A 15,328-nucleotide genomic window follows, 5' to 3' on the forward strand; every position below is an offset into this window, starting at 1 on the left:
CTCTTAGGCAAATGCGAGCGGCAGCACAAAGGTCAGACGGCGTTCCTTCAAGGACCACGAGGACAAGCGAATGGCGACTGCAGTGACGACGGCAGCGACGCTATTATAGTAGAAACCCTCGACAGCAACAATGAGGAAGTTGAGGAAGCTGTGGCAGTGAAGGCGGCAGCAAATAAATGAGGAAGTTGCAACACAAGTTGCTATTGCAGGGGGAAGAAGATGCTGGCAGGATCCGATGGCCTCAGCTAGCTTCGACAGGCTCCGGCAACGGCCTTGGCTAACTCCGACAGCTGTTGTTGTCTTGTTGAGCGACAGCACCTGCGGCGAAGGGCTACTGTGTAAGGAGGACTCTCTTCCTTTGTCCTTGCTATCGGAAAGAGACAAAAGAAGAGGCAGTAGGAGAGAAGGGAAAGAGGAGAGAGAACGGGTTAATCAAAAGAAAATTAGTTATTCCTGGCATCTCCAGCGGAGATTTTTTTTTAAAGGTTTTTAATATTTCTGATCTATTTCTTACTTATGTGATCGGCCACAGAAAATCTTCGCTTACCCTATAAGCGTTGGAGATACCCTTAGCCACCACAGCTGCCCTTCCTCGAACACTAGGGTTATAAATAAATTAAGTGCTCGTGAATAAGTTTAATATTCGACTAAGTAAATTAAACGTGCGTGAATAAATTTAATATTCGATTTACTAAAAATTTATTTATATTTATTTAATATACATAAAATTAATTAAATAAATAAGTTTGAATAACTCGTTAAACTAAATAATAAACTTGAACGTATATATATTCAGCTTGTTAATGCTCATAAATAATGTTCATAGACAATGTTCCTAAATAATGTTAATGAACCATATTAATTAATAAAAATTTTATCAATATAATAAATAAATAATAAAATAAATAAATAAATTTGAATGATCAAATTCAATAACTTAAAGTTTTAAACAATCAAACAAATTTAAATTTCGATAACATCTAAACGAACTAAGCTTAGGCCAAGCTTTAACAAACTTAAGCTCATAAAAAAATAAACTAAGCCAAGATTGAATAATCATTTTAAAAGTTTGGTTCATTTTAAGTTCGACTTGACTTGACTTGACTCAGTTACTTTATCAAACAAATTTGAATAACTCAAAACTCGACTCGGCTTGATTTATTTATAGCTCTATCGAACACTATGACTTTGACACTCCATCGAGAGTTATTGAACTTTTGATATGCATGAATCAATATTTAAATTTATCATTTTTTGAGTTAATAATTTATCGTTAAGTTTGTTACCATTTTTATTTTTTATCCTGCTAATTTTATTTTTTTTAATATTTATTAAATATTATTTTATTATATTTAAATTTTGTATTATTTTAAAATTTTAATGTAATAAAATAATTAAACTGAATTACTAAATTACAACCTGATTTTTTTTAGACATACATGTTAATAAAGTAATTGAATTTAAATGCGGATCAGCTTTCCTTCAATAAATTTAAAATCGAACAGAATTCTATATGCGTAGATTCGATTTAGTCGTATGGAACGTTAATGTTTTTTAACGAGTCAGGGTTATATAACGGTAAATAATATCTGTTATCACTCTTCCCACGCGTACTCACACGAACTCTACCCGGCGCCCTCTCCTGATCTCTTTTCCCTCTCACGTGTACGTCGCCGGCCTTCTTCCGCCGGCAGTCTGTCCCTCACTATCGCTATCTATTTCTCCCTCGTTTCCCTCTCTCGCTCTGCTCTGCCTGTGCCCGGCGTGCGAATGTCTCCGCCGTCGCCTGAGCGCCCACGGCCGCCGGAGCCGAGAGAGGCCGCTTCAGGCCATCTCTTCCCTCCCTTTCCTCCCTATTTGTCTACTTCTTCCTCTCCCTGCGCCAGAGGTCCACCCCTGGCCGCCAGGAGCCCGTGCCCTGCCCCGGAATCCCACAATCCGCTGCTGCTCAGAGCCAGGGCACAGCCAGGAGCTAGGGCAAGCAGTCGGCCTCTCCTTGTTCTCTCTCTTAGCCACCGTCTGGTCCACGTGTCCTTGCATGAAGCCACCGCTGTTGCTGCTTTGCATCCAACATATCACCGCGATGAACAGATCTTGCCTTGCGCGTTGGTCAAATTAAAGGTCATAATTCAGTAATATTTTATGGACATTATGTAAGATTGTTTAGTTTTGATTAATAGTTAAATGATATTTATGTTGGATAGCCTCAAGCATTTTGTAGCATTGAAACACCTATCCATATCTGTTCAATTGAGGGAAAATTGGAAAATAAATACATGGTCTTAGTATATTCATGTTGTTGGCTCGATTTAGTACCTAGGAGTGTATTTTGGATTAGCAAGGGAATAAAAGGTTGTTTATTAGCATTATGAATTAAGTTTTATAACTAGGGTTATGTAGAGATAGGTACCTCAAGACTGGATCTATCAACTCTGAAGTTTAATTATTATTTTTTTGTTACTATCGTAATTAGAAATTTATCTTAATTTTTTTTCCTACAATATTTTTATATTTATATTTCTAAATATCATTGATGGAGAACATTAACTTTTAGATCCTCAATCCTACTTGCTACTTGTATATTTGACATGGATAAATCTATAATTGAGCTCATTGCATCTTCTCTGTGCATACATATAAATATATGTAAAAATAGATTCCACATATGTAGTTATAACTTATTTGTAAAAAAATATAGAAAATTAAAATAATGAAATGAGTTTTATTTGAAAGTAAACCATTGAGGGGTTAAATAACTCATATGTTAAAATCGTTCTATAAAATCGCAATTAGACCTCATATTTTATATGGACCTGAATGTTGGGCTATGACTCGAGCACATGAGCAGAAGATGAGAGTTGCATAGATGAGGATGTTAAGGTGGATGTATAGGCATACAAGGATGGACAAAATAAGAAATGAGAGCATTAGAGAAAAAGTTAGAGTTGCATCTATTGAGGAAAAACTTCGAGAGACACGTTTAAGATGGTACGGACATGTACTTAGACGACCAATAAATATTCCAGTTTGGTGATGTGAAACTATGATAAACATGCATATAAAACGAGGAAGAGAAAGACAAAAAAAGACTTGGTTAGCAACAATAAAATAAGATAAAATTTATTTAAATATAGATGATTATATAATAGGAGATAGAGCTCAATGGTGAAGAAGGATTCATACAGCCGACCCAACCTAGTGAGAAAAGACTTAGTTGTTGTTGTTGTTGTTATATATATGTGGGTGATTATTGTTGGAATGTATACTAAAAGCCTAGCTTTTGTAAACATTTATTTTTGAAATAAAACAATCACATTGGTCAATATCTGTATTTATTTGTTAAATGTAATTGTTCAATTAATTTATATAGTAGATAACATGGTGTGTGGTGTCACACTCAGAAGATCATGTTGTCGGTTCTTTATAAATTATAAACAGTTGCTCACGACTAAGATGGAAAGGAACAAACCATTAGAATAGTCGTAGTGTAATTAAGTATTAGTTTATCTTGACTAATAAATTACACTGGTACATTCTAAGTGTATTGGGTAAGACCATTTTAGGTAAGTTCTTTTGTACTGACTTAATAAAAGAACTAGACCTTAGTTATTATGGAAATGTGTACTCTTAATCCTAATATAATAACAAACATATATATTTAGTATTTATTTCTTTAACTTATCAAAGGGTGAGATTTAGCTTGATAAATCAATATGCCCGATAAGTTGGGAAATGATATTACTTATAATGTGTGTTGTTGATTATAGAAGGAAACTGTGTCCTAGTTATCTAGGTTAAGAATGTCCCCAAGAGGAACTCATAAGGATTGCAATGTTAAACCCTGCAGGTGGACTTAGTCTAACATGACAATGAAGTTGAGTGGTACTACTCTTGGAGCTAGATATTAATTGAGTTGTCGGTAACTTACTTAATTAGTGGATATTCGTTATCTTAAACACAGGGAGACTAACGCACTCATAATAAGAAGGAGCTCATAATGTAATTTGGGATTGGTGCGGTAGTGCGATAATATCTCTCTAGTGGAATGAGTTATTATCGATGAACTTGAGTTGTGTGTTCGGGGCAAACACGGGATACTCAAGCTCATCGGAAGGTTAAAACCAATTTCTCCTCTAGGTCCCTGTCATAGCCTCATTAAAGTCTCAAGTCCATCTAAAGAAAGACTCATCTTGGTGTCCAAGAAGGGGGCCGGTCCATTGCTTGGTGACCAAGCAATGGCCGACCACATCTCCTCTTAAAGGGCCGACCCTTTGCTTGGTTCCCAAGCATGTAGGGGCCGGCCACAATAATTCAAACAAGGAGGGGTGTTTTAAATTTTTAGAATCTTCTCTTTGTAGAAAATTACAAGTTTTAAAAGAGAGATTTTTAATTTAAAAACTTTCCTTATTTGAATTAGGCCACATGTTTTAAAAGAAAGTTTAAAAATTTTTAAAACTTTCCTTTTTTTAACCATCCTCATGGTTTAAGAAAAAAAGGAAGAGAAGTTTTAAAATTTAAATTTTCTATCACTATGTTAAAAAAGGAAATTTTATAAGAAAAGTTTTAAATTTTAAAACATGGTTTTAATTTTTAAAATTTTCCTTTTTTAACTCCTACTTTAGGAAATTAGAAGAGAGCTTGTAAAATTTTATAAGGTTTTATAAAATTTTATAAAAAAAATTTTCTTTCTTTCCTTGATGAGGTGGTCGGCCCATCAAATCCACTTGGTTGTACTAAAATTTTAGAAGCATTCAAAAAAAAATTCTTTCTTTCCTTAATATATATATATATATATATATATATATATATATATATATATATATATATATATATATATATATATACCATTACAAATCAAAAACAAGATTGCTAGCCGGCTAGGCTTACATAACATAAAATACCATATAACGACACTCTCGAACAAAATCGGAATATACAACGCTAAGTACATTTAACCACATAAGTATAATCCACAAGAAATCTTCAATAACCCTAACTGGACATGTATACACACACCCCCTGCAAATAGACAGTCTAACATATGACTCCTACAACACATACCAATCATATGTACACACAACATAGATATGAATAGTCAACATATTTAACCCAATCAACCTGACATTCCCTATGCTACCTACTCTCTTAGGTTAGTGGTATACCTCAACAATCAAATATAAGTATCATGCAGGAATACGACAATCAATAGACAATTCAAAGTAAAGTAGCCTAATCATCCAGTAAACACACCTAATCTAATATAGATTTGGTTCCAACAAATCCATTCAACTACTACCACAGTTACTTCAACAATTAAGCATTCAAAAATCTATAAATTTCTCAATGCTAATAGTCTGACCAATTGCCCATGCTTCGAGCTGCCACTGCTGAATTTGAGTCAATATCAAAAAGGTTTAAAGGTTACCAATGTGGCTTGCTACATGGGCGCGTGACGGGTGATCAAAAAGCTGATGCACTGAGACAATTTAGATATGGAGAAACTCGTATACTCCTCGCCACACGAGTCATCGAGATTGGTGTTGTATCCTAGACGCTTCTTTGATGGTGGTTATGAATGCTGAGAAGTTTGGAATCGCTCAGTTGCATTAGCTCAGAGGACAAGTTGGGAGAGGAGAAAGGAAATCTAAATGCATCTTCTTGTCTTCTACTTCTGGTGCTCTGAATCGTTTGAAAGTTCTTGAAAGATCATCGGATGGATTTTACCTGGCAAACACTGACCTTCTACTTGGAGAACTTGGTAACCTACTTGGTAAGAAGGAATAGGGGCACATTCCAGATTTTCGCAAGAGATCGATGGATTACAGGAAGCTCAACTTGCTGCTTTAGTAATAATTTCCCTTCTCTTTCCAAGTTTAAGTTTATAGAACAAACACAGTGTAACTGATGCTCGTACTTCTAGTTTCTGAAAGCCGTTTTTTTTCTAGTTGCATAATGTTCTGGGGGCTAAGCAATGATCTTCAGCTTTTTCACAAGTTGCGAACAGAACTTAGCATGAGGCAACCACTGTGCATTTTTGGTGAATATTGAACTTTCATTTCCTAAATGTAAAGAATGAAACATGCTCGATGAAACCCTAATGGCACGCGAATTTCTACTTCGTCTCAAGTCTCAGTAGTAGTAGAAGAGCCGAGGCCTTCATTTTTTTCTCCTGCTGGACTTCGGTTCGACTGATGATTCCTTGTATTCTTGCGACGAGACTCTATCGCATTAAAGAGAATGGCTGTTTTTGTTCTTTTGGTGTTGGTTGAATGGTTCCCTCTGGCAACGCCGAACATCGATGGAAAATAGTATAAGAATGAAGCAAAATAGTTATTTGCAAATATTTATGACTCGTATCTTTCGTTTAAATGGAAGAGAAAAAAAAACCTAATAGTTTGTTTTCTTTATCAATGGGATCTCAAGTAGGGCGGTAAATGAACCAAGCGTTCGTGAACAAGCTTGGTGTTCGGTTTGGTAAGAGCTTGTTTATGTTCATTTAATATACATAAGATTAATTAAACAAACAAGTTTGAACAGCTTGTTAAGCTAAACAAATAAGCTTGAACACATATGTGTTCAGCTCGTTAACGTTCGTGAACAACGTTCGTGAACAAAGTTCACGAACCATATTCATTAATAAAATTCCTTTCAATATGCTAAATAAAAAATAAAATAAAATAAACTAAATAAATAAATTTAAATTATCAATCTCAATAACCAATCAAACAACTAACAGTTTCAAACAATCAAACAATCTTAAATTGAGAGATTCATAACATCTAAACGAACCAAGCTTGAACGAAGCTCAAGCCAAGCTCGAACAAAGCTCAAGTCAAGCTAGAATTGAGAGCTTGATAACATCTAAATGAGCCAAGCTTTAAACAAGCTCAAATTCGTAAAAAATAAACCAAGCCAAGCTTGAACACTCATTTCAAAAGCTTGGTTCATTTTAAGCTCGGCTCGGCTCAGCTTGATTACCTTATCAAACAAACTTAAACACCCCAAAGTTCAACTCAACTCGACTTGTTTACCGTCTTAATCTCAAGGAATTGTTCAGCTTAATTAATATGCCAACATGATCTTCTCAGCCTGCATGACTCATCTACTCGACTAGTTCAGTTGTATCATCACTCGCCTTTTACCTAATTTGGCTAGGTAATTTAATTTGAAATGCTCCGCTTGTATTTAGCGTTTATTAATCGGTTAATAATTGAATTGTTTAAATTGAAATCAAACCAATTCAAAAAATTTCTAACTTAATTAAATCGAATAAATTTTTATTTAAAAATTAAATAAATCGTGCTTATAAAATATTAATTAAATCAGTCAAAAATTAAAATAATTAAATTTTTAGTTAAATCAGGATAAGAAGGGGAGGAGAATTATGAATTATGAAATTAAATATTTTAAACCTTGGTTTTTAACAAGACTGAATCGATTTACTGAAATAATTGAAAAAATGAATTTTTGAATTGACTAAATCAAACTTTTAATTTTAATCTGTTCAATCAATTAATTTAATTTAACTGACTGTTTATTTTTAATTTGATTTAAACAATTTAATTAAATTTAGATTTTCTAACATTTTCTGTTTTGAAAAATATGTTTGGTTTGTATTTTCTAGTTTCTAGAAAAAGAAAGAGCATGTTATTGGAAAAGTAGAAAATGCCTTGAAGTTATTTTCTATGAAACACTTACACCATCGCACAAAACAAAACCTCCCGTGCCCTACTTTCCCTTCCGCCGCTCCTCCCCTTCCGCCGCGCTGTCGCTCCTCCTTCGCCCACCGTTGCTCACGCGCCGCCGCTCCTCCCCTTTCGCCGCGCGCAGTCCTGACATTGCCGGCGTGTGTTCTCACCGCCGCCGCAGCCGTTTTCTGGTCCCACCAGTGATTTCGCAGCGTCTTCCTCTCGGTCGTGAACAGAGTTCGCCGGCTGCCGCATCGTTCCCTCTGACGGTATCGTTCCCTCTGACAGCATTTTTTCATAGTACACCCCTTTAATCCCATGCCTTCTTCCTCGATATTAGTAGTTTCGGACAATAGGACTATGGTGTAGCTCTAGAGAGCATTCGTACATTATGATCAGTTGCAGATTCACAATACCTTCTTATTGATTATGGTGGAGCTCCAGAGAGCATTTTTTACTTTATGATCAGATAATGATCTTTCTTATCTATGGGAAGAGATGACCAAAAGAAAGGTGCCAATAAGGATAATTTGTTTATGGAATACCCTTCTGATGAGATGCTCATGTCTGGAGTTGAAGGTGATTTTAGTGATCAAGAGCCGATTCCAATTGATCCAAGCCAAACAGCTCAGATGTTGCAAGCCATATGTGGAATGATTATGTGGAGCAGCATCCATAATTAACTTTGTATTTTTGTTTAATATATATGAACATGTGCGAAACTAAAAACAATATGTTATAGCATATTTGCCCTTAATATTTTGCTTACCATTTTCCATATTAACATACCAAACGCATTTTCCAGTTTTCTTTTCTATAAAAATAGAAATACAGCATATCATACCAAACACATTTTCTGTTTTCTAAAAACTATATTAGAAAATACAAAAATAGAAATAGAAAATGAGAAGTAGAAAATAGAAAATGAAAATAGAAAACACTCAAATCAAACGCTCTCTTAGTTTTTAGTTCACTATAAAATGTAAGTCCAGTTCTGTGATTCCAAACATTGTGTATTAAGTCTATTGACTTGCACCTACTTCATTATGAATTTACTGTTCATATTCGTGCCGAGTATGGACAGGTCTAACTGGATATATGTTTCTCTAAGGAGATAGTTAAAGTCACATGCAAGATAGTTTGTTAGTATTTGGACTATGCAGTTGAAATAATCAAGGTTAAGTTGCCTTTTGTGGAATTATTTTCATAGTTTAACTTGTTTGAAATGTTTGTTATCTCCTCTAATGCTTTAGTTGTTAGCTTAGGAAAATGAATCATGCCCTATTTTGAAAAGGAATGTATTCCTCATTATGTATGGGGAGTAAATAAAATGCCCTTGTGATCCTAATCCAATTATATCTTGTTCAATTATTTTAAAAAATGGCTTTCATGTTTTGTTCAAGTAAAGCATTTTGGTGAAAAGATATGTGCATTTGGAGAGCTAGAACAATGTGCATTTACCTGAAGTTTACATCTATAGTGTTGTTATAATTAGTTGTTTTTTGTGGGGATGACGGATCTTCTCCGTGACAACCACTCACTCCGTAGTTCATTGCTTCTGTGTTTCTTCTCCCACATGTGTAGCATCATATTCTCCTATTTCCTATTGTCTTTTTTTCTAGACAAGAGAGAGAATGGCATTGAGGCGTCCATTGGGATTGTCAAATGGGGAGTTGATGCGATCAGACTGCAAGCCTTGCACACGTTTGATGCGACACACAGCTGGCATCTTCAGTGTTGGTGGTGCCCTTTCATTTTGGATCCTTTGTCGTATCCACTACGGTATTTTCCCTCATCCTCTTGCACCTCTTGTGGTTTTATTCTTTAGTTCGTCAGCCTAGTGAATATCAAAGTAAATGGTAAATTACTAATATCAGTTGCTTTCTAACTTCCATGTGTATTGGTGACATGGTAGAAAACATTTCTTTTCCTTCAATGGAACAATTAGGTTTTCTGATCATTGAAGGATTAGGCTCAGTGAAATCTTGACTATGCTTTCTCAATTGAAATGTTTCTGTCTTTGCCCAAGAACAAAATTAGACCAACAGGATTTTCTCCAAACTAGACCATAATGTAGTCGCTATGATATAATTCTAGGATCGAAAGTGGCGACTATAGGAAGGGGGTGAATAGTCCTAATTAAAAAGTTAGATTATGTAATTTAGGTATAGATTTATGGGTCTAAGAGTTTCATTCTCTCCCTCAACATTTCTACTTCCAACGTGCCCCTTCAAGTCTAACGTCAATAGAAGTGAGGACTTTGATAACCAGGTTACATCAACCCAATCTAAAATGTCAAGACACTGAGATTTTTGTTTTTAAACATATTTAATAAACCTCACTTAGCAATGTGATTCCTCAAAGCTTTTTTTTTCTAAATTTCTATCTGTCAGTTCAATTTTTACTTGTTTCATTCTTTAACTATGCTTCTCTTTGCTTTTTATTTGGGCAAAAGTGAAAAGGGTGTCCCTTTTTTCCAAATCCTCAAAAGGGCGTTCCACTTTGTTTTTTTTATCAAAAAGGCACCTCATCCTTGTAAAATGCCATAATTGTCCTCCAGTACTACAAGTACTACAACTGAGTTGTGTAGTTGTAGCAGTTATGGTTTCGTAACTATTACATCTAAGCTATAACGTGAATGTTAAACCTTAAACATTGAAAGACCATAATTTTTGACATGGGTTGAATTATGGGACGCACAATATATCAAATCGAAGCTCGTTCAGATATCTACAACTGGTTACGGGAACCTGTCACGATCCTATTTCAGCCTCAAAAAAATGTTGTTTAAATCTTTTTAGGAAGCTCTGAATAATTTTAGTCTTAAATTTTTCCCCATGTTGTAGCATCTACAAAACCTTGGCTGCTATGGTTTTAGAGTTGCTACAACATGTTCGACCAATTCGGGATTTAGGCGGAAGATATAGGCAGGATAATAATGAGACATTATTGAACATTTGTATCATTTTAAAAGAAGTGGGATGCTCTTTTGATAAAAAATCAAAGTGGGGCGTCCATTTGATCATTCGGGAAAAAAAAGCGCCCTTTTTATTTTTGTCCATTTTATTTTATGTTTTCATTGATATCGAAGTGTATGAATTTTTTTTCCACTCATATCCTTCACCTTATAAATTTAATCATGAACCATGATGATCTTCAGAGGATTACTTTTCAAGTACAAAGTAAGCAATTAACTACTTCAAGTTGTTCCTTATTTCTACATTGTAGAACACAATAAGCATCTGCTGTGTGCTTTTCCTATAAGAAAATAAGCTTGATTACTCACGCTAGCGATTCTTAAGACTTCTTATTGATCTTTTTGTCCTGCGTGTTGTTTAGATAATAAAGATCATATTGTTAATATTACTATAAACATCTTGAACTTTGTTGCACCTGTGCAGGACCACGGATAACCATCCCACGAACTCTTCGGTGGGCTTCATGTGGGGCAATAGCGGCGAGTTCCTCGTCTGCTCTGCTCGTTCGGCTCTTTAGTCCAGAATGTGAACCTCAAAACATTGCTGCTGTCCAACTCCCTAAGTGAGCTTTCGACTTCTCCGGCGGAATGTCTTACTTATCCTTAAAATTAAGGACAGGCAAATTGAAATCCAGAATTTTCAAACTGAATTTTAAATAAATGATTGTCAATTGTGGTGTAATATTTAGACGGTGACTCCCAGATGCAAATTGAACTTCAAGTCGAATGTATGCTGAGCTTTGCAGTCCTGGAAATAACTTAATCGACGATTCTTATACTCCTACCAAAAAGGATCTTTAAAGCACACAAATGGAAGCATTCACAAAATGTTAGATCTGTTGCAACATCATTTAAAAAAGAAGAAAAAAAATGGCCTCTTTGGGATTGGTCTCATTCGAAACAGGCTTACGCCGTGTTTCATTCAGAGCAGTTGCTTTCAAACGTTCATGAGAAAGAGTTTGGTTTCCGGTTTTATGTACGTTGGCTCATTATATATATAATCATTAAATTGAACAATTATAACTCATTAATATTTATGAATAAAATTATAAATTATTCATAAATAAATAGAAGTGTGGTGTTTTAAGAATTTATTTACATTGAATATATATATATATATATAAATAAATGAATAAGTTTGAATATCTAGACGTTTAGCTGAATAAAATTATGAATTATTCGTGAATAAAAATACATGTGATGATAAGAATGTGATTGTTTCCTCGGATGAGTCTAGTGGCTAGCGTATGAGGTGTTGTCATTATGAGGTTTGGAGTTCTAATCTCGATAAAATTTAGTTAAATGTCTTCCTTATGTACTAGTTATTATTCCAAAAGTTAGTAGTCGTCCGTGATTTACCTTCTCCGTGCTTGCCCTGGGACGAGTTGACGGGGGCACTAGGGAGCGAGCATATTTGTCTTTTGCCACCATGAATAAGAATGTGATTTGTCCTCTCGGAACGGTGTGGTGGTTAAGACATGAGGTGCTATCATATGAGGTTTTGAGGTCAAAACTCGACATGTCTGAGCATACCTCCCTCCAACTTTGCTACATGCATTAATGGCTAATAGTCACCCGTGATTTACCTCCTTTGTGTTAGCTTAGGGATGGGTCGGTGGGGGCGCTGGGGCGATCGAATCACCTATTGCCACATAAATAAGAATGTGATTTACTTTCAGTGATTGATGTAGTTGGTACTTATATGAGCAATTATTCTAATGGTTGATATAGTTAGTATTTACATGAGTAATTATTGTAATACATCTTATGGTCAATTTTTAAAGGATGTAAACTATCTCATTAGAAGTCTGACCTCCTACATGCAAATAATCGTTATATTAGAACAAATACTTCCTATGGGTTACTATTTTTAGAGAGTGTCAGACGCTTCTGGAGGGTCGCTAAGGTAATGGCTAAGATTATGAAATTATTATATGTCAGAGTTGGGTGGGATGGTAAAAGGTGAGATGTATTTCTATAATAATTAAGGTTCAATTCTCGTGCAAGACACATTTAGGATGATTAAATTACTTCTGAAGCTGAAGCTGAGGTACACATCAAAAGTGATCATGCTTTCTAAATTTACATGATTAGAGGAATTTGAGGTCTGACCGTCGACCGTAGATTAGCCTTGTTAATAGATCTAGATACTGATATCCAAAAATGAATAAGATTATGAATTATTTATGATAAAGACATGTTCAATTTATTATTGTTAATGAACCATATTGTGAACAATAAAATTCGTAAATTATATTTATCAATAATATTTTTATTTTAAAATAAATAAATAAATAAATTTATATTATAATTTAATGACGAATCTAATAAATTTAAAATTATAAATATTTTAAACAATTAAATAATTTTAAATTAAGAATTCCATATTATTTAAACCAATCCGTTCAAATCTGAACTAAGTTCAAACTTATATAAAAGAAATCAATTGACATTTCAATGAGATCCGTTTTAAGCTTTGCTCGGTTACCTATCAAACAAGCTCAATACAAATTTTATCAAAGGTTTGTAAAATATAAAAATTTCATTAAAAGAACTTTTATGATTGTGTAGGTGAGGTTTAAGGTTTTTAATTCAATAGCATGTTTGAGTTTTCAAATATGTTTTTTCTCTTGAAGGTGGAGCAATTAATGTACACGACGATTGACCCTTTTTAAATAATTTAAAAATAAATTATTTGATGATTCTATTATAATGTTTCAGTTTATAAATAATTAGTAATAATTAAAATTATATTTTTTTTCTTTTAAAAATAAATATATTTGAGATAAGTTAAAAAAATATACAAATGATTATAATTAAATTAAATTTATAAAATAATTAAATATTAAATAAAATGATAAATTAAAGAGAAAATTATATTTTTAATCTTGTAACTTACACTTTTTTCAATTTTAGTCCTGTTATGAGTCAATTTATATTTTTAGTCCTGTAACTTGTAATATTTTTCAATTTCAATCCTTTTTCCTCTAAAATTGAAATTTTTCAACGGAAAATGATGAGTTGTAAATTGAATTTGGGGATTTTGATTTTTTATGACCCATGTGCTTTTTATATTCCAACCACAAACTAGACATTTTTCGTTGAAAAATTTCAATTTTGGAGGAAAAAAGATTGAAATTGGAAAATATTATAAGTTACAGAACTAAAAACGTAAATTGACTCATAACAGGACTAAAATTGGAAAAGATATAAATTACAGGACTGGAAATGTAATTTTCTCTAAATTATATTAAATTTAAAATTAATTAATTAATTATTAATTATAATTAAATTAAATTAAAGATTATAATTAATTAAAATATTAAATGAAAACTATATAAAGATATTAAATGAAAAAATTATATGTAAGTTTTTTTATTGTGGAGAAAATAATATATTTGTATTAAAATTAATGTAATATATATGGAGCCATACAACTACATGGGAAGAGAATTAAAAAAAAATCTCACTCAAATCTTTAATGATTGAGAATATTTTAATAAATTTTTATAATGTTAATATAACATGTTAAAATTTTAAAAAAGTTTATTCAAAATTTTAACTATAGGAGATCCTTCGCTCTTGGCTCACCGTGACGTCCGAACACAGCAGTGACAGCGCCGCCTAGCGACTCCGAAGCAGTTGTCGTGTCCTGACGATCCAGAAGCCGCCGCTGTGGCATCGCCCGCACGCAACATCCGCATCCCCCGCCCCTGCTGCCGCTGCCGCATCATCGGAAGCAGTAACGAGGTTTTGTTCCCCTTCCCACAAATCACACCATATTATTGGTAGATTCCTCTTCTCTTTTCCTTGAATCGACTGGAGTAAGGATCATGGATTTGTCAATTTTATTGTGGAATTTGTTACATGCAGCAACAATTTGCTACTGGGGTTAATGATGTCGCGCGTGTTCTTGAGAGAATGATACAAGAAGATGCAGATTGCCAAGCAAACGCAAGATAAGATTTTTATAAGTTCTATTTCTCTAAATAAAATTCTCATAAATCTTAAAAGTCAATAGTACTCGATCTGAATTATTCATGCTTTGAGCCTTTGCTGGTTGGAATTTAAATGTTTATGACATTAATGGAGGACGATGAATGCTGGAGTATCTTTAGTGTCCATAAGGGCAGCATAGACACTTATAGGAGATCACTTTAGATTTATCATGGTTTATAAGGTATACAAGTGTTCACATAATGGAATTGGCAATTTAATCCTTAAAGGAGATCACTTTAGATTTCTTCAATTAACACAGAATTTATTAGGATTTTAGTCTGTAGTAGAAATACAACATATCAGAGACAGTGAAGACTGATATCTAATATCCTGATCAAAAGAATGAGGAGAAAACATATATGATTAATCCATTTTGTGCTAAAGAATGGCCAGATGATGTCAAAATGAAGAAGCACTGAAAAACCTTTGATAATTCTGATTGATTACTCCAACTTGACTGGCTGTGCTCAGGACTGAAAACTTGGGTACCGAATGCTATCCGCTGAAATAGCCTGATATCGCCATACTCTAGGGCATTGAAGATTTTGCTTTGGCCAGGTTTGACACCATTGTTTAGATCAACGTCAGCTAAGGCATTGAGAACTTGTACAACCTGAATCAAATTATGTTTATGCCAACATTCAATGTGATAACTACATGATGA

At 33.9% G+C, this 15,328-nt stretch overlaps 1 protein-coding gene across 1 annotated transcript; it reads left to right on the forward strand.

Annotated features, from left to right (window-relative positions):
- Window positions 1-1,770: 1,770 nt before the first annotated feature.
- Window positions 1,771-11,419, forward strand: LOC122048510. The gene is made up of 4 exons (XM_042610071.1): window positions 1,771-2,121; window positions 7,625-7,957; window positions 9,311-9,470; window positions 11,090-11,419. The coding sequence occupies exons 1-4, from the start codon at window positions 1,771-1,773 to the stop codon at window positions 11,230-11,232; spliced, it is 987 nt and encodes a 328-aa protein (XP_042466005.1). The 3' UTR covers window positions 11,233-11,419.
- The last annotated feature ends 3,909 nt before the right edge of the window (window positions 11,420-15,328 follow it).

This window comes from Zingiber officinale, chromosome 2B (assembly GCF_018446385.1).
Source record: "Zingiber officinale cultivar Zhangliang chromosome 2B, Zo_v1.1, whole genome shotgun sequence".
Classification (NCBI taxonomy): domain Eukaryota; kingdom Viridiplantae; phylum Streptophyta; class Magnoliopsida; order Zingiberales; family Zingiberaceae; genus Zingiber; species Zingiber officinale.